The 19269-nt window shown below is 45.3% G+C and overlaps 1 protein-coding gene and 1 long non-coding RNA gene across 3 annotated transcripts; both read right to left on the bottom strand.

Annotated features, from left to right (window-relative positions):
- Positions 1 to 449: 449 nt before the first annotated feature.
- LOC115541439 (NLR family CARD domain-containing protein 3-like) lies at positions 450 to 17055 on the bottom strand (the record flags this gene model as incomplete). The annotated part of the gene is made up of 6 exons (XM_030353176.1): positions 450 to 943; positions 2203 to 2249; positions 2423 to 2596; positions 5014 to 5187; positions 12196 to 12369; positions 15311 to 17055. Coding segments are annotated over 6 exons (2808 nt in total), but the record flags the coding sequence as incomplete, so codon positions are not given.
- Positions 17056 to 17990: 935 nt separating this feature from the next.
- LOC115541506 (uncharacterized) lies at positions 17991 to 18508 on the bottom strand. Of its 2 annotated transcripts, none has more exons than XR_003976358.1 (3): positions 18448 to 18508; positions 18256 to 18369; positions 17991 to 18047 (listed from the first exon to the last, which is right to left on the bottom strand). It is a non-coding gene; the product is annotated as an uncharacterized LOC115541506 (long non-coding RNA). The 2 variants fall into 2 exon arrangements; XR_003976357.1 differs by having other exon boundaries at positions 18256 to 18372; positions 18448 to 18501.
- Between the last annotated feature and the right edge of the window lie 761 nt (positions 18509 to 19269).

Raw genomic sequence — 19269 nt, 5'->3', positions numbered from 1 at the left:
CCCTCCCTCACCCTCACCCCCCCACACCTTCCCCTCATCCGCCCCCTCATGTGTGTGTTTGCATGTGTGATGATGTGTCATTATAGTCCGGGAGCCGGACCCTCAGCCCCGTCACCCCCCCTCAGCCTGACACAGAGACTCCCCTCAGTCTCGGGGGGGGGGGGAGGGAGGGAGGGAGGGAGGGAGGGAGGGAGGCAGGCGGGCGGGCGGACACTGAGGCCCCTCCGACCCCCCCCCTCAGCACCCTTGGTGTGTGTGTGTGTGTGTGTGTGTGTGTGTGTGTGTGTGTGTGTGTGTGTGTGTGTGTGTGTGTGTGTGTGTGTGTGTGTGTTTACAGGCGTGCAGGCGCTGAGGGAGGAGGTCCTTTTGTTTTTCTACACCCGACACAGAGACGCTGAGGACCCCCCCCACCCTACCCAGACCCCCGGGAGGAGGTCCTCCTGGGTGAAGGAGGACCAGAAGGTGTGGATGTGTGTCAGTGTGTCTGAGGACCCTCCTCCACCTGGGGACACTCTGTAGAAGGACAGAGAGCCAGCAGGCCGGTCCAGATACACTCCTACTCTGGTGGAGCCAGCGGCGTGGAGAGGGAGGAGTGTCTCTGTACCGTTGTAGCAGGCAGAGTAAGGATCCTCTTCATCACAACCATCATGACAATAAAGACTCCAGGACTTGTTGTTCTGTCCAAGCCAGCTGTCACCACCCCGTCCTCTCCTTGTGATTCCTCTGTATGTCACTCCTATCTCAACCCATCCTTCCCACTCTACCTCCCAGTAACAGCGGCCAGTCAGAGCCTCTCTACCCAACACCTGGAGCTGGGAGTCAAATCTGTCTGGGTGATCCGGATACGACTGGTCCTCTTCAACATCCGTCACCTTCCTGTTGTCCTCAGACAGAGAGAGTCGTCTGTGGGCCGTGTTGGGGTCCAGTGTGAGGTCACAGGCATCTGAGGGAGAACCAGACATGATGAGCTGCTGAACCGCTCTTCATCATCATCATCATCACTGGTACTGTTCTGTGGGGGGGGGGGGGGGGGGGGGGGGGGGGGGGTCATGTGATGTTATAGGTCCACTATTGTTACATAGTAGTAACAATAGTGGACCCGGACCGTCACCCCCCCGCCCCCCCCTCCCCCTCCTCAGCACCACCTCCTCCCCTCCGACTCAACGCCCCCCTCACCCCCCTCCCGCACCCCCCCCACCAACAGCCCCCTCCCCCCATCAGGTCCCCCTCTCAGTCCCCCCTCTCACCCCTCCCCCTCCCCCTCCCCCAGATGTCTCCCACTTCCCCAACCCCAACCTCAGGGAGGAGGTCCCCCCCCCCCTCAGCCATGTGAGGAGGGGTGGGGGGGGGGTGATGTTATAGTTACACTAATGTTACATTAAGTTTCATTATTTCATTATAGTCCGGGACCAGGACCCTCAGCACCCCCCCCCCCCCCCCCCCCTCAACGCCGTCGGGAGGGGGGGGGTCATGTGATGTTATAGTTACACTATTGTTACATTAAGTTGCATTATAGGAACCGGACCGGGACCCTCAGCCCTGTCACCCCCCCCGCCCCCCCCCCCCCTCCCCCTCAACGCCGTCGGGAGGGGGGGGTCATGTGATGTTATAGTTACACTATTGTTACATTAAGTTGCATTATAGGAACCGGACCGGGACCCTCAGCCCTGTCACCCCCCCGCCCCCCTCCCCCTCCTCAGCACCCCCCCTCCCCTCCCACTCGACACCCCCCTCCCCCCATCAGGTCCCCCTCTCACCCCCCCCCCCCATCAGGCCCCCTCGCACCCCCCCCCCCCATCAGGCCCCCCTCTCACCCCCCCCCCCCCCCCCATCAGTCCCCCTCTCACCCCCCCATCAGGCCCCCCTCTCACCCCCCCCCCCCCCCCATCAGTCCCCCCCCCCCCCCCATCAGGCCCCCCTCTCACCCCCCCCCCCATCAGTCCCCCCTCTCACCCCCCCCCCATCAGGCCCCCCTCTCACCCCCCCCCCCCCATCGGGCCCCCCTCTCCCCCCCCCCCCCTCCCCCGAGCCCAGATGTTAGCTTCATGATTCGTGATGGTGGACAGTATTAATATACGTAAGATACATGATGTCAGCCATCATCTTCATTCCCAGTAGGATCTGATCTCACTTCCTGCTGTGTGGACGGACTTTCCATCTCAATAGTGAGTGTGTGATGTGATGAATCAAACAGGCACTTACACTTCTTTAGAGCTGGTTTCAGCCTCCACACTCCACCGTGCTCCACACTGGGGGGGAAACAAAGTGAGAGCAGCATGTTGAAACATTCACCTTCATCATCTGCCGTCTCATAACGTTCTACACTACATGAGTTACAGCTGCCTCTTCAAACCACTTCATCTAGCAGCATGAATCCTTGTAGGAGACTTTGTCCCTGAGTGGTGAGCTGTCCTCTCCATACCTGAGAGTGTCCAGTCTCCAGCGTGGATCCTCCAGTCCAGCAGAGAGCAGCGCAGCTCCAGAGTCTCCTGGGTGATTGTAGCTCAGGTCCAGCCCTCTCAGGTGGGAGGGGTTGGAGCTCAGAGCTGAGGCCAGAGAAGCACAGCCTTCCTGTGTGACCACGCAGCCAGACAAGCTGCACACACACACACACACACACACACACACACACACACACACACACACACACACACACACACACACACACACACACACACACACACACACACACACACACACACACACACACACACACACAAACTGTAAAATCCTGTGTTTTTCCAGTCTGCCGACCAGTTTGTGAACGTCCTACTCCAAACACAAGTGGCGTTGCCTTGGTGACGTAGAAGGTCCTTATATGAAGCACTTCCTGGTCCAGTGAAGGGACACCGGTGGCGAGGTGTGTGTGGATGTGTGGAGCTCCTTCTGACCAGCGGTTCAAGATGGCCAAGAGAAAGCTTCTCACACATAATACGTTAGGTTTTCTAAACCACTCCACATTTGGATTGGGACCATTTGCCACAGCGCCACCCGTGGAAGAAGGCCTTCCCGGAAACAAGCGGGTATTCAACGGCCACATAATACATCAGTATTGTAGCGCCCCAAGCCCTAGTCTCTATTCCGCTGTGGAGCGAGGTCCACTCAACCACAGGACTTTGACTTCTTTATATTTCACTTGATTAAAGTATCACCTTTACCTAGAACTGGGTTAGATTGTACTACCAAAGATTATAGATCAATCAGGGAAACCACTAACATGATCAGAAGTATTATTATCAGGGGTGCAAACTGGTGATGGACCAAAAAGGTGACGACATTTTAACGTCAGAAAACAAATGAAAGATCAGTGCACGGACGCAGGCCTTCCTGTGATTCATGCTACGTTCTAACGGTTTAAGTGACTCATTAAAGCAGTCAGTGATGTTCAGACCTACTGTATGAAGCAGTGCTCACAACAACAACTTAATCTATTAGAATTTAAAATGTATTCATGTGAAACTTAAAATACATGCAAACCCCCTTTGACAAATAATGTTAATTTTCTAATGGCAGCACTCTGGCCATCATCATCGGTACAAGAGACAGTTTACTAAATAAACGACTGGCCGATAGACTACTTACACGGTGAGAATAGTTGTCCTATTTCCATGTGTGGATGGACTCAGGAATCAGGAATAGTTCACTCAGAATGCATAATAATGTAGTGGTCTCACCCTATAGTCTGTGAGCCAGGACTGATGCAAAGACAATCCTGGCCAAGCAGCACAAGTTCAGTGACAATGTCCCAACATTACTGGCCCATTTATGGGTGCACTAAAGATGCAAGAGTATTCTTAAGGTTACTGTTTATAACACAGGGCGCTTTAAGACACTTAGAGTATCCCCACTTCTCCCAGAACCACTACACCACTGCTTACAGCTGTTGAAATACAGCTGGACTTAAAGGGGACCTATTATGCTTTTTCGACTTTTATGACCTATAAACGTAGTTATAATTATTGATAGTCATGTTTAACCATACCAAAGTGTCAAATAATGACGTACATGCATTTCGACGTATTCCCTGCTGACAGTCTGGGGTGGCTGTGCAGAGCGCTAAACACTCGGGACAACGTTTGCGATTTACTTGTTCACATTTCCGGGAAATCATCTACGTAGAGGCACTCCTGCCGCGCCCCCATATGCCTGGTCAAATCTGCCCGCGCGCGCGCTTCAAGGAAGGTAACCAATCACAACGGAGTTGGGTTGGCAGGAGGGGGGCGAGGGGGCGGAGAAGGACGAAACCGAGCGTTGACAGAGAAGGCTGAAAGCGCCCAGATGAGAGGAAGAGTTTCCCGAAAATCGACATACTTTTTTGTGTATGATTAAACATGACTATCAATCATTATAACAACGTTTAGAGGTCATAAAGGTCGAAAAAGCATAATAGGTCCCCTTTAACTATCAATTAACAAGTATTAATCCTTGGCTTTCCTTATTTATTAGTTCATAATGAATAGAGCTTTAATGAGTTTGTCTCTTCACTGGGTACACAATATAACAATATATATTGTTATATTGAATAACAAGTTATTCTGTATCCTATCCATATTTGTGAGTAAAGAATTAGCTATTTAAATAATGAGTACTGGATATAGTAAGCTTTAAAACACATTTTGTTTGACAATTGCAAGTTTCAAATCATTCTTTCCAGAGATCCTCCAAAATGTTTCTGTTGAGGCTTTCAGGGGGTCTGAGGTGTCCAGCTAGGGGTAAGACCCTCCAAAGACCCCCTGTACTTCACCCCGCTCTAAACTATCATTGTCTCCTATAGAGGGGACAGTGGGGGGGGGGCAATAGTATTATATTTTGAGTTCATTTTATATTTATAATTGAAAGATTGCAGGCATATGGATGTATTAGAATATCCACCTAAACAACAAGGTGTTACATCCCCAATGATACAAAGTCATGGATGTGGTCATCACAGGTACTGAGTTATAAGCTGGGTTTATAACTGTCCTCTGATGTAGAACTTGTGGTGTAACTGTTTGACCATTGAGTAAAACTGACCTGAGCGTTTCCAGTGTACAGTGTGGACTCCCCAGTCCAGCAGAGAGCAGCTTCATTCCTGAATCCTTCAGATCGTTGTTACTCAGGTCCAACTCTCTCAGACTAGAGGAGTTAGAGCTGAGAACTGAGGCCAGAGCTTCACAGCATCTCTCTGACAGATGACAGCCAGTCAGCCTTCACACAAACAATAAACACAACATGTTAGGTACTGTGATTCATTTTTTTATTTGAAATTTCTCATAAGATATGTTTTATTAGTTTAAAGATCCCATGCCATTCTATTTTATGATGCTTTAATATAGGTATTAGTGGGCCACAAACACAGTATTCAAAGACGTCCCCGAAATTCAGCCGTGGTGCAGAGTTACAGTCACTCCGAAACAGTCGCACATTGAGCTTCCCCCAAACGCGCTGTTTCGGTGGGCGTGTCAAGGCAGGTCAAGGAGGGGGGTGGGGGTGTGGCCCTGAGCAGCTTGTAGCCACTACCATGCGCTCTGTATATGGTGGGCGTGTCAAGGCAGGTCAAGGAGGGGGGTGGGGGTGTGGCCCTGAGCAGCTTGTAGCCACTGACAGTACCATGCGCTCTGTTTACGGTGGATGTATCGCAATGGCTCTTAGAAACCCATATTATGCATAGATATCTATATCATATAATATATAATATATATTATCACGGCCAAAAGCTGTGTGAGCCTCCAGACGATAGGTTATTATGAATCTCAAACGACCGCGTCTACTTCAGATTGATGTGGAAGTGGAAGAACCAGAGACGTCGGAGAACCCGACGAAGTCCTTTGTGATTCATTATATCGTCTGGACGCGCACACAGCTTTTGGCCGTGATAATATGTATTATTTGATATAGATATCTATGTATTATATGATATTATTTAGATGTAGAGCTCCAGGACTGTAACGCAAGTGTTGTACACTTCCTTGTTATTTGGATAACCGTTCTGCTGTTGGTGTGATGGCGCATAACACGTCGGACTCGTCTCTGGTATTTCTACAACGAGACTCGTAGTGGGGGTTATCTCAGCCAAGGTTGAGAATGAATTGGGGGAAAGGAACTTTGGCTTTGACTCCCTGAAGTAGGCTACATGAACCACGACATGGAGGAGAAAGGGATTGTTGGCCGCGAATGTATCCCGCTTGAGCTCTGCTTCCTGCCGCCTCGGCAGCGGTCAGCGCTAATCACCGGATCCTGAAGCCGAGGCGGTGGTCCATCGGCAGCGAGGCTCCGGCGGGAGACGACCGCGGTCAACAATCCCTTTCTCCTCCATGTCGTGCTTCATGCCTACTTCAGGGAGTCAAAGCCAAAGTTCCTTTCCCCCAATTCATTCTCAACCATGGCTGAGATAACCCCCACTACGGGTCTAGTTGTAGAAATACCATAGACGAGAGTCCGACGTGTTATGCGCCATCACACCAACAGCAGAACGGTTATCCAAATAACAAGGAAGTGTACAACACTTGCGTTACAGTCCTGGAGCTCTATATCTAAATAATATCATATAATACATAGATATCTATATCAAATAATACATATTATCACGGCCAAAAGCTGTGTGCACGTCCAGACGATATAATGAATCACAAAGGACTTCGTCGGGTTCTCCGACGTCTCTGGTTCTTCCACTTCCACATCAATCTGTAGTAGACAGAACCCTGCGCTGCCTGCTGCCGGCGCGAGGCACCACCGCCCGGCTGCCTGCTGCCGGGCGGTGGTGCTTCGCGGCGGTGGTGCCTCGCGGCAACCGGCGGCAGGCAGCATGTCGCAGTTCATGTAGTTCGATGTCGTTCTGCCATTGCATTCAAAATTCTGTAACTAGCCTGCTACTACGAACTAAGCAACTACCGTACACGTATTAGCATTTAGCACTAGCTCAATCACGACTCCTTCAGAATTCTTGTGGGTGGTTACGAACCAACCAAGCGTGCAGGGCCATGAATAATAATTTGACAACGCTACGTCACAGTGTCACCTTATCCAGATCGGCTCATTTCTTCTGCCTTTTTCCTTTCATTGCCTATTGCATTCAGCAGACAAACTGCATAGATTTCAAACTTACCACAGCTCACAAACTTATTCAGACCTATGTTATTTAACAAACAATAGGAAAGATGTGATTTTAATGGCATGGGCTCTTTAACTAAATGTCAATACAGTAGATCTTTAAATTATGACACTTAGAGGTCAGATAACTAAAGATTTAAGATAACCTTTAGTTAAAAGAAGAATCCGTTATTTAACTTTACTAAACAACTCTAAAGTGCACCTTACTAGTCACGTTTCCATCTAAAAGGTGAAGCGAATCTTTAGAATGTTCGCAAAAAATAAATTCGAATTGGGTGCATTTCCATTAAGTGGTTGGAGCGGAAAAATACACCCATTCCAGGACTTCCAGCTAGGGGTAAGACCCTCGCAAGACCCCCTGTAATTCCCCCTGGCCTAAACTATCACCGCCCCTCACACAGGGGACAGTGGCGGGGGGGGCAATATTATAATTTTTTGGAGTTCATTGTTATATTTACTAGAGTTTTCGAGCGAGCGTTGCGTGCGCTCAACCTCTAGTTGTAATTAAATCCATAGCAATAATGTGGAAACCCCAGTCGATAATGTAACAGATTTCTGAAAATAATAATCATCATTGAGATTAAACATCTCTTCCAGTGTCCTGGCCAAGACAGGCAGCAGTAGCCTACAGTCACACATAGCATACACACAAAACCTAAGTAAAATAAACCAACTACAACAGTCCGCAGGGGGGAAGGGGGATATCAACATCGCAAGACATTTCGGGAGGCTCAAGGAGTAATATTACATTTGAGCAACAAAGTGTAGTCTTGCGGTGGACTCTATAGACATAATTCACCATACTGCGTTATTGACATGTATTCGTTGTGTTATAGGGACCCTGTCTCTTTAAGATCACGTGACTTCTGTGTTGATACCTGGGAGAGTTTGTTGATGGTGGCGCCGTTATGTTCAAAAACATAACGGCTTACCTAGGCGAGTGTGCCGCTGCCTTTGTCTAGACGTGCGGTGTGTGCACGTGCTTGTGTGTGCGCTTCCGTGTATGTGATGGGCCTTTGTCTTGACGTGCAGTGTGTGCTCTTGCGTGTGTGTGTTCTTTTCCGTGTATATTCGTGCCCATGTGCGTGTGTGTGCGTTGTGTGTATGCGGCGTGCATGTGCGTGCTTGCGGTGTATGTATGCGTTTGCGCGTGCTGCTCTTGAGCTGCAGGCTGCTTGGCACATGACTAACGAGTAACTGGTGCGACAGGCCTGCTATTATAGTAGTAAGATAATTGAAAGATTGAAGGCATATGGATGCATTAGAATATCCACCTAATGTTTTGTATATTAGGGTTACAACCAGCGGCCGCACAAGGGGGGGGGGGGGCTTAAGCTCCCTCTGAAAAAGGCTGAGCCCCCTCCAAGCCCCCCCTCATTTTGTTATGAAAACTATTTTATTTAATTTTAAAAATGTGTTTTTAATAATAATGTGGCGAGCAGCGTGGGAACGAGCAGACGGGAGCCCACGTTATAAGAGTTTGCAACTCTGGTGATCCAAACTCTGAACGACCCTGCGAGAGGCTTCATGTAAACACACCACACACACACACACTTGAAACACACATCCTGTCGCCCACAACCACGACTGCCTCAGTGCCGCCGACCCTCCAAGGATCCGATGCGGCACTTGGCGACCACGGCCGTGATCACCACAATAATATGATAATAATATATATGCATATATATATTATTATATGAAGACATCGGACTGACTTATATGTAACAAAACGGAACTATGAAAACCTATTTTTCATTTGCGTAAGTGATGATGAACGTTGCTGTTTGTTGTGTGATTTGATTGGTTGATTCGTATCATATTGTAGTGCAGGGGTCGGCAACTGGCGGCCCGCGGGCCATAACTGGCCTGCAAGACATTATATCTGGCCCGCCAGATTATTCTGAAGTTATATGATTTTATTTTTTATTTTTTTATATCGAATATCTATATCTGTTAGCTTAAATGTAAAGGGCCGGATACAGTGAACTTTATTTTCTTTTGCAACCGTTTTTGAATTTAAATTGATCAAATCCTGCTGCTACTCCCTGAATGTTAGAGACACACTCACGCGTAAGCTGCGAGGGGCTGAGCGGGAGATATTGGTAACTATGCAATATTAAATTAAACGGAACCGCCCTCTATAGGCCTATATACAACAACCATGGCGACCCAACATTATGTATTTTTGTCTGATACTGCACGCAGAGAAAGGCAGGAGCTGTTGACAAAAGTCCACAAAAGATTTAAGACGCCAAGCTCTGAGACTTTGCTGTTTAACGCAAGCAGAGTCTCTTATGAGCCTACTTCGCCTACAGCTCTTCCAACGGTGAGTAGGCTAGGAATGGAGGTTTGTCTACGTGCGCAGTCAGTCAGTACCCGCCATGGTGTGTGTATATGTGCGTATGCACAGTCAATCAGCCCACGCCGTTGTGTGTGTGTGTGTGTGTTTGTGTGTTAGTGTGTGTGCAGTCAGTCAGCACCCGCTGTGGTGTGCGTGTGCGTGTTGTGTTGTGTGAAGTGTTTCAAGAATGGTTGGCTGCTTTTTTAGGTGCGCACTACGGCCCTCTCTCCAGCAAAAGACCTTTCTACACTTTCAAGCCGGTTCGGTCGAGGCTTGGCACGCCCGGCGATTTCACCGTCTTATCTCAAGTTTCCTGTGTAAAACCGAAGGGGTTAAATCCCCCGTTTGTCACGGTGCAGGCTTTCTTGGTTCACTGCAGAAGGCGGGGCTGCACACGGAGTCTAGACCTTTAGAACAATTTGCATAGTCCCGAATGTTTATATATATTTATGAATGAAGACACCTGCGTGCAAGAATGAGTTCACCTCTGAATGTAGGCTGCAAACGCGATTAACTATTTACAAGTGCAAAATGCCAACATATTCTTTATTTTGCTGACCACGTGTTTTTTTACCGACAAAAGCCTCGTAAGGACAGTTCCTCTGATTCACTCGTAGATCTTTCAACGTCTTTGTTTAATACGACTGCATCACCCTCTCTCACATGATCAGCAGCTCGCAGATTACACTTTCTCTCCAGTTAGAACTGCTCATGATGATATCGCTGCATTCATTGTTTCTGTGGAGACAGTGCAGCAACACATCTACCCAAGCCCCCCCCTCCCGGAACCGCGAAGCCGTCACATTTAAATTAGAATGAAACCCAATATACCGCCAATGTGTGTAGGGTCCGGGAGGGTAAATTGGGGTGCTAGCTGAAGCAGGCAATTTACCTCGGGCAGTGTAAACGCGCGGACCATGCAGCGAAAAAGGCGTTCATAAGGCGACATATACTCTGCCAAATATGCCGACAGGAGAGGAGGAGCAGCTTTTTCTTCAATTTATCTTCATATCAAGGGTTAGGACCAGTGGCGTAAATATCGACGGTGCAACTGGTGCACTACACCGGGGCCCAGACACCGTCAGGTGTAAATTCTTCGATTTACATGGAGTTTATTGCCTTACGAAAAGCACGAGTACAGAAACTTTACGACCATGCAAGAGTAGCAAATAGGTACCGTCTACAGTTACAACACACACCTCATAGCGTCAATAACAAACTAAGGATGTGTTACAACACCAGCGGTGGGTATAAGTAACGCAAATGAGTAAAAAAGTATTTTTTACGGGTAACGAGTACTTTTCACGTTGCTTTTTTAAGTCTGTAATTTTGCTCTTACTGGAGTAAATATTTGATTTAGAATTCTAGTCTTTACTCAATTACATCTTCCATTGGGTCTTCATTAAAATGAGTATTTTGATAAACTCATTATTTTCGTTGTCAAGCGTACACGTAACGCGCCCTCCTTAGGCTGCAAGACTGTTGTGATTCCACAGCCGAGGAGACGAGTCGACCGCTGCGTTTGGTGTGAGGACTAGAAACCTGCGTTCATGCAATACGTAGGCTGAATCGCAATCGAGTCAAGACAAATCTGATTGGCCAATCAGCTAACCAAGCCATCCTGGGTAGTGTTCCTACAAAGCTCTGTCCTTTTGTCAAATGCACAGAGCTGAAATCAATTGGTTTGAAAAGACACACGTTATGTCTTTTACACTGATCCAAGCACTGCAATACAAAAAAATGAAGTAACTTGTAATTTGAGTTACCTTGTAACAAAGTACTTTTCTACTCTTACTCTAGTAGGTTTTCCAATTGGAATTAGTTTTACTCAAATAGATTTTGAAGGAAGTAATTGTACTTTTACTTGAGTATAGATTTTCAGCACTCTACCCACCACTGTACAACAAAGACTGTGTTACAACACACACCTCATACCGTCATTAACAAACTAAGAATGTGTTACAACACACACCTCATACCGTCAGTAACAGGGACGCGTGAAGTCAGTACGAGTGGGGGGTGCTGAGAGAGAGTCAATATAATGACGTCATAATAAATGCTGAGCAACATCCAATGTTTACAGAGACGAGATGACGGGTGACGTCACATTCAGGGCTCCGCTCTGATAAACAATCTTCTGGTGTGTAAAAAGACTAACTCTGCCAACTAGCCACTGTTATTCACAAACGTTAGCCAGTAAACAATGTGGAAATTAGAGTCAACTCGGCTAATACTGTGCTGAATTTCAAACACTAAACATCCCCACTTCCCGTGTCCCTGGTCATTAACAAACTAAGAATGTTACAACACACACCTCATACCGTCATTAACAAACTAAGAATGTGTCACAACACATGCTAATATGTCTGTGTTGTAATGTGAAAATTATATTCTCACGGTCTGTTTATCTAAATGCCCTTCGTTGCCTGTACCTTTTCCCTGACCCCCTTGGGGGGGTCAAGGGGCACGGCTACGTCTCCCTCTGAAACACACATGAGGGTTTCCATCTATTATTGACCACCATCTGGTTAGCCATGCTAGTTTTATTGGGGAGCAGAGCTGTTACCAGCATCCTGACAACACTGTTTAAGAAGTCCTTGCTTTGCCAATGCTCTGGACTTCTCCTTGCGGAGCTCTTGGAGAGCCGCAGGGCGAACTCCCATCTGAGGCCTCAGATTACTGCATGTTTATTATGTTTATTACTTCAATCTGTTCAATGTCCTCTGATGTGTAACGTATGTGTTTGACCATTGAGTGAAACTGACCTGAGAGTTTCCAGTGTACAGTGTGGACTCCCCAGTCCAGCAGAGAGCAGCTTCACTCCTGAATCCTGCAGATCGTTGGTGCTCAGGTCCAGCTCTCTCAGACTAGAGGAGTTGGAGCTGAGAACTGAGGCCAGAGCTTCACAGCATCTCTCTGACAGATGACAGTCATTCAACCTTCACACAGAAAATGTTAGGAACTTTGATTAAAATAACTTGCATATATTTTTGTTGAAATCAATTATTAGAAAAGTTTTATTAATCTAACATCTTATTCATTATTTTTATCATGTTGAATAGCTGTTTTATAGTGTTTGAAAATCGTTTTGTATATTAACATTGCTTTTTATTGTATTTATTATGTTTATTATGTATTGTAAAACATGATAGTAGTAGATCTACAGAGATGTTTGTATATTATTAGAAGTTATATTCCAAGTTGTGTGCTGCTTCACTTTATGTGTGTACTCAATGAATCGTTTCTTCCTCACAGGCTTTATTTTTGCTCTTGGACAGAGAACTACTGAGTGCGAGTGCAGTAACAGTGCTTACAGTAATGATTCGTGTGCACAGTTGTGTTACTTGTGCGGGAGCGCAAAGTAATTTTTGCTCGTGACTTTAGTCAGTGATCTACCGCCATAAACGTTGCAGGCCTGTAGGGCTCGGTGTCGCATCACGATACACTCTTCAATCTTAACACGAGCAAAACAAAATCCTGGTTCCATTATGAGAAAAGACGGAGGAGGCGACGGAGGCAGAAACTGGAATCCTGGGATGATCCTCCTCAGGGGAACCGCGCGGCTTTCCGGTCACCACGTGCTACCTGACCCCCTGCTGTGGACCTGGTGCTACCGGCCCCCTGCTGTGGACCTGGTGCTACCCGGCCCCCTGCTGTGGACCTGGTGCTCAACTCTGATGATTTATATCCCGTTCAGAGGATGCTCCGGGGGTTAGCAAACTAAGCTAGCTTCACACTAAACGTGTAAAAGATCCCCGACATGAACAGAGACACAAATAAAACCATCCCCACATGCACTCACTCACATACTAAGTTAACCGTCAAACGAGTAATAAGTAAATGTTTAAATAACATTTAGCTGGGGGATTTCTACAGAGAATAAAGTACTCTCCTCCTTTGTCTCGTCCCTTTCTCTCCTCTTTCCCGCTCACCCGTGACCTCTCACCCTTCCCCACATGACCCTGAAGTCTCTTTATCAACCAATCTTATTGGTTCAACCTAAGTAGTGTCCAAGTAACAGAACTCACTGAGTAAGGTAAACATGTTTTAAATAGTGAGTAAACTATTAAAGGCACCCAGTGCAACTTTCGAGGCTTAAAAATAAACATTCAATTTCTAGTCTTTTTTACACGTAGTAAGTTCCATAACTCCATACCATTACATACCGACATTAAAGCAGCAAAGATGAGACGTCGGTTGTGTGGTGAGAACTGATACAAAATCGATAACAACAACAATGCCGCCATTTTCTTCATTTTTTGTAACCTACAATAAACAAAGCAGGCTTCCAGTCAATGGAAAAATGGCTTCTCCCCACCGGCGATTGTTGTTGTTTACGATTTTCTATCAGTTCTCACCACACAACGACGTCTCATCTTTGCTCCTTGAATGTCGATACGTAATGGTATGGAGTTATTGAAACTTACTACGTGTAAAAAAGACTAGAAATGTAATGTTATTTTTCATTGAATGTTTACATAAAGTTGCACTGGGTGCCTTTAATAATAATGAACATGTAATTATTAATGTATCCTACATTTCAACAATAAATGATTTATATGTATAGCTATATATTTGTACATTTGCACATATACGTAATAGAACTTTATTTAACTATTAATAAACTATTATTAATTATTTGCTCTGCTTATTTATTATTTCACAATAAATAGAGATTTTATGAGTTGTCTCTTCACCCTGGTTACACAATGTAACAATATTTTTCTGTAACCTGTTCACATTCCTGTTTATATATTTTTAATTTGAACAACGAATACTGGACATAGTAAGCTTTTAAAATACATTTTGTGTGACAATTACAGTTTCAAATCTTTTTTGGAAATAATTGCTGTTAAGGCTTTCAGGAGGTCTTAGGCGTCCAACTAGGCAAATGGATGTATTACAATATCCACCTAAACAACAAAGTGTAGCCTTTATATGATACCAAAGTCATGAATGTGGTCATCACAGGTACTGAGATATAAGCTGAGTTATATAATTTAGATTTTCAGCATTTATTTGTAATTGTACCTTGAGTAAAACTGACCTGAGCATTTCCAGTGTACAGTGTGGACTCCCCAGTCCAGCAGAGAGCAGCTTCACTCCTGAATCCTTCAGCCGATTGGTACTCAGGTCAAGCTCTCTCAGAAAAGATGAATTGGAGCTCAGAACTGAGGCCAGAGATTCACAGCATCTCTCTGACAGATGACAGCCATTCAACCTTCACACAAAATAAACAGGAACTTGGTATTAAGAAGTGGCCATTTAAGATTAAACATGTCACTAGAAAATAGTCGAATAGGTAGTTGTTTTGTTGTCCTTGAAAAGTACTTTAATATTCTAGTATTCTATATATTGTGTTTTGTGTGCATTGTCCTTCGGGATGTCGATCGATTACATTTTGTTAAATTAATTGAAGAACAGCTGTGATTAATTGCAATTATTATTTTTCTCCTCTCAAGACTGGAAATTGTAAAAATTGATATTTCAATGTAAAATATTTTAATTAATTTATAATCAACACAAATGTAAGTATATTTAAATGCAATTGCTGTTTTTTAACTGCTTATTTTTTTTACTATCAACACAGATCCTCAGATCCTCTTTTCCATTCAAATCATCAAGGCAATCAAAATTAACAGCTTATATATATATATATATTACTTATAACATATATTTTACTTATTTATTCTAGCTTAAGTTAACCTAGAGATATGTTTTGTATAGCTTTTTCTAGTATCATGTATATTGTGTTGTGTCTATTGCAATACATGTATTTGTAAACTATAGTGATGTTTTGTATATTATTATGAATTTCATATTTGAGTTTTATGCATATTGTGTTTTGTGCATTATAATACATGTTATTAGTGAACCTACAGAGATGTTTTGGAGACTTTGACCACTGGCAGCAGCCTCAGAAGACCCTCCTCTGAAGCTGAGTATTTCTTCAGGTCAAACTTTTCCAGCTCCTCTTCTGATGACAGCAAGATGAAGACCAGAGCTGACCACTGAGCAGGAGAGACACGTTTTTTGAAGAGACTTCCTGATGTCAGGGACAGTTGGATCTGCTCCACTAGAGAACGGTCGTTCAGCTCATTCAGACAATGGAACAGATTGATGCTTCTCTCTGGAGAGAGATCTTCATTTATCTTCTCCTTTATGTATGAGACTATTCCCTGTTGGAACACTGGGCCGCTCCCTGTCTTTCCCAGCAGACCTTGTAAATAATTCTGATTGGTCTCCAGAGAGAGGCCCAGGAGGAAACGGAGGAACAAGTCCAGGTGTCCGTTCTCACTCTTTAAGACCTTGTCCACAACTTTCTGGTAGAGGAGGAGGAGTTCCTGTTCCCGGTAGGTTTGTTGTTTTTCTGAGAGCAGCTTGACACCAATGTCAAGGAAAGACAGAATGTAATAAAGGGCAGCCAGAAACTCCTGGATGCTCAGATGGACAAAGCAGAACACCTTGTCCTGGTACAGCCCACACTCCTCTTTAAAGATCTGGGTGAACACTCCTGAGTGCACTGAGGCTGCTCTAATATCGATGCCACACTCTGCCAGGTCTGCCTCGTAGAAGATCAGGTTGCCTTTCTCCAGCTGGTTAAAAGCCAGTTTTCCCAGAGTAACAATCATCTCCCTGCTCTCTGAACTCCAGTCTGTATCTGTTTCAGCTCTCCCATGGTACTTCCTGTCCCCCTGTATGGACTGAACCCTCAAGAAGTAGCTGTACATCTGAGTCACAGTCTTGGGCATCTCTTCTCCTATCTGGGATTTTTTTAAGCAGTCCTCCAGAACTGTAGCAGTGATCCAACAGAAGACTGGGATGTGACACATGATGTGGAGGCTTCGTGATTTCTTAAGGTGGGAGATGATTGTGTTGGCCAGTGTCTCCTCTTCAAATCTTTTCCTGAAGTAGTCCTCCTTCTGTGGGTCGGTGAACCCTCTCACCTCTGTCACCATGTCAACACACTCAGCAGGGATCTGATTGGCTGCCGCAGGGCGTGTGGTTATCCAGATGAGAGCGGAGGGAAGCAGGACGCCCCTGATGAGGTTTGTCAGCAGCACGTCCACCGAGGTGGACTTTGTGACATCAGTCCAGATCGGGTTTGTCTGAAAGTTCAGAGGAAGTCGACATTCATCCAGACCATCCAAGATGAAGACAACTTGGAACCGGTGGAATCTGCAGATTCCTGCTTCTTTGGTCTCGATGAAGAAGTGATGAAGCAGTTCCACCAAGCTAAACTCTCTCTCTTTCAGTAAATTCAGCTCTCTGAAAGTGAGGAGAAATGTGAAGTGTATGTCATGGTTGGCTTTGCCTTCAGCCCAGTCCAGAGTGAACTTGTTCGTCAAGATGGTTTTACCAATGCCGGCCACTCCAGTTGTCATTATTGTTCTTATCGGTTGATTTTGTCCAGGTAAGGGTTTAAAGATGTTTTCACATCTGATTGGTGTTTCCTCCTTGGCTGGTTTCCTGGAAGATGTTTCAATCAGTCTGATCTCATGTTCCTTGTTGACCTCTCCACTGCCTCTCTCTGTGATGAAGAGCTCTGTGTAGAAGTCATTCAGACCTGTTGGCTGTCCTGCTTTAGGGATTCCCTCAAACACACGTCTGAACTTCTTCTTCAAATGAGACTTGATTTTACATTGGCACTCGACAGCAGCAGATCCTAAATGAGAATGAACAGAATACATGAGTTAATGGATGGTGAAATCAGTGGAAACATGTCAATATCTTTTTTTAATTATCAACTTCATGATATTCAGTGGCTTTATTACTTGTGGTCGGAGAAGCTGGTCGTGACAAGGACTGCGTGTTACAGATTCAAAATATTCAGGATAATGAAGTTATTTCAACAGCAATATGATGAGTCCAATAATAATAATGATAGGGAATCTGTGTAAAGTTACTTGTTATGCCGATATAACAAGATAGTGCTGCATCTATTCCACTGAGTTATTCTGCTGATGATTTGTAGTTTAATTTTTAACATTCTTTAACCTGATGGATCCACAATAACCCTACATATCTAGATCAAACCATTTAACCCATAGAAAAAAGATATCTCGACATTGACAAATCTCACATTATTTCATTTAGTCTGCACAGAACAAATACGAGTCTCATACTGCTCTACAAAATAATTATTTATTCTGTTTTCAAGTTAAGAGTCTCTTACCGGCCCACAGTTTGTCGGCCAGTTCCTCCTGGTTCATCTCCATCAGGCAGAGCTTTGTGATGTCCACCACTCCCTCTATGGCGCGCCTCCTCTGCTCCTCCTTCTGACCATCCACCTCCTCCTCCCTCTGACTCTCTGAGCATTGTGGGTAATCTGGGAAGAGAACCCTCCAGAGCTTCTTCAGCTCCTTGTCTAGAAAAGCGTGTGCGTTCTTCTCAGCCCTCTGGAAAAGAACAACATCACGGAGAACTTTACTCTGAACTTACTGAGGACATCAGAAGCATCTTTCCTGGATTCACGTCCCGCTGGACAAGAGATGCTTTCCAATGATCATGGAGAGCTGAAGTCAAACGTCTTGGTGGACATTTACACACCTTGATCAGCTCTGTTTGATGCTGCTGTAGAGACTTAGCACTGGTAACCTTTGACCTCTCCTGGTGTCTGTGGGAGAAACACACACACACACACACACACACACACACACACACACACACACACACACACACACACACACACACACACACACACACACACACACACACACACACACACACACACACTATATTTCCTCAGACTTGTAACCATCAATATCAGCAGACACTGATAACAACCACCGGGTCTGTTTACATTGTCGGTTTGAAACCCCTACCTCTCCTCTCTGGAAGGACATCCATCTTTAAACTCAGGAGGTTTATCCATAGACCAGTCGCTCTTCATGGAGACACAGCTGGGTCCAGGGGAGTCTGCTCTCTGCTGCTGGACTCTTCTAGGAAAAACAAGAACCAGGATTTATGGACGTTTGATAGAAGCTGTATCTTTATGATCTCTGATAAATCCTCACCTCTTCTCATTCTCAATAGACTGATTTCCATCTTTAAACCTAACAGGATGATCCATAGAGTGGCCACTCTTCATGGAGACACAGCTGGGTCCAGGGGAGTCTGCTCTCTGCTGCCTCCTTCTAAAAAACAAACACCATCTGGAAGTTAGGATTTGTGGATACCTTTTCGTTTTATCATTTATTGCAGGGCTACTCAACTACTTTCTCATGACTCTTCGTTTTAATAATCTTTCCCAGGTTATTGAAATGGAAATACTTTGACAGGCTGAAAATGAAGTTAATTGTCAATAAGCAGACCCACTGCCGGTCAAAGTGAAGGGTGTTCCCCCCGAGAGAACATTGTCCCTGGAGGGAACGTCTCCCCTGTGCTCCTCGACTACGGTCTGAGAGCCCACAGCAGGAAAGGTGGAACATAATAATAAAAATAACATTTTCTATATACGCGTGCAGCTGTGAACTCATGCATTGTAATTTATTGTATGATGTTTACTTTTAGGGTTACTATAAGACCTATCATTTAGCATTCACCACAATTGACTATGAAAAGCAGTGCCAACATTAAAATATTTTTAAACTCTTCTGCGAACAAAAGGCAACAGGTGGATTATCGTTTAGGGTGCCACTCAACATACAACACGCCCACTCAAATGGTTTGAATTGCCGACATTCTACTGCTCATTCACATATGAGGTAATTAACATTTCCGCCGGCTAAAATACAACCTATGGGTATTCTTTTTTCAGGATGTCCAATGTCTGGATATGTCGTTTACATGGCCCGTCGGGAGAATAGCGGGCTAATAGCGGGCTGTACGTCTATGAG

Source organism: Gadus morhua, chromosome 4 (assembly GCF_902167405.1).
Source record: "Gadus morhua chromosome 4, gadMor3.0, whole genome shotgun sequence".
NCBI classification, from domain to species: domain Eukaryota; kingdom Metazoa; phylum Chordata; class Actinopteri; order Gadiformes; family Gadidae; genus Gadus; species Gadus morhua.
Note: the sequence above shows the minus strand (reverse complement) of the source record. Positions and strands in the feature narration are given on the sequence as shown.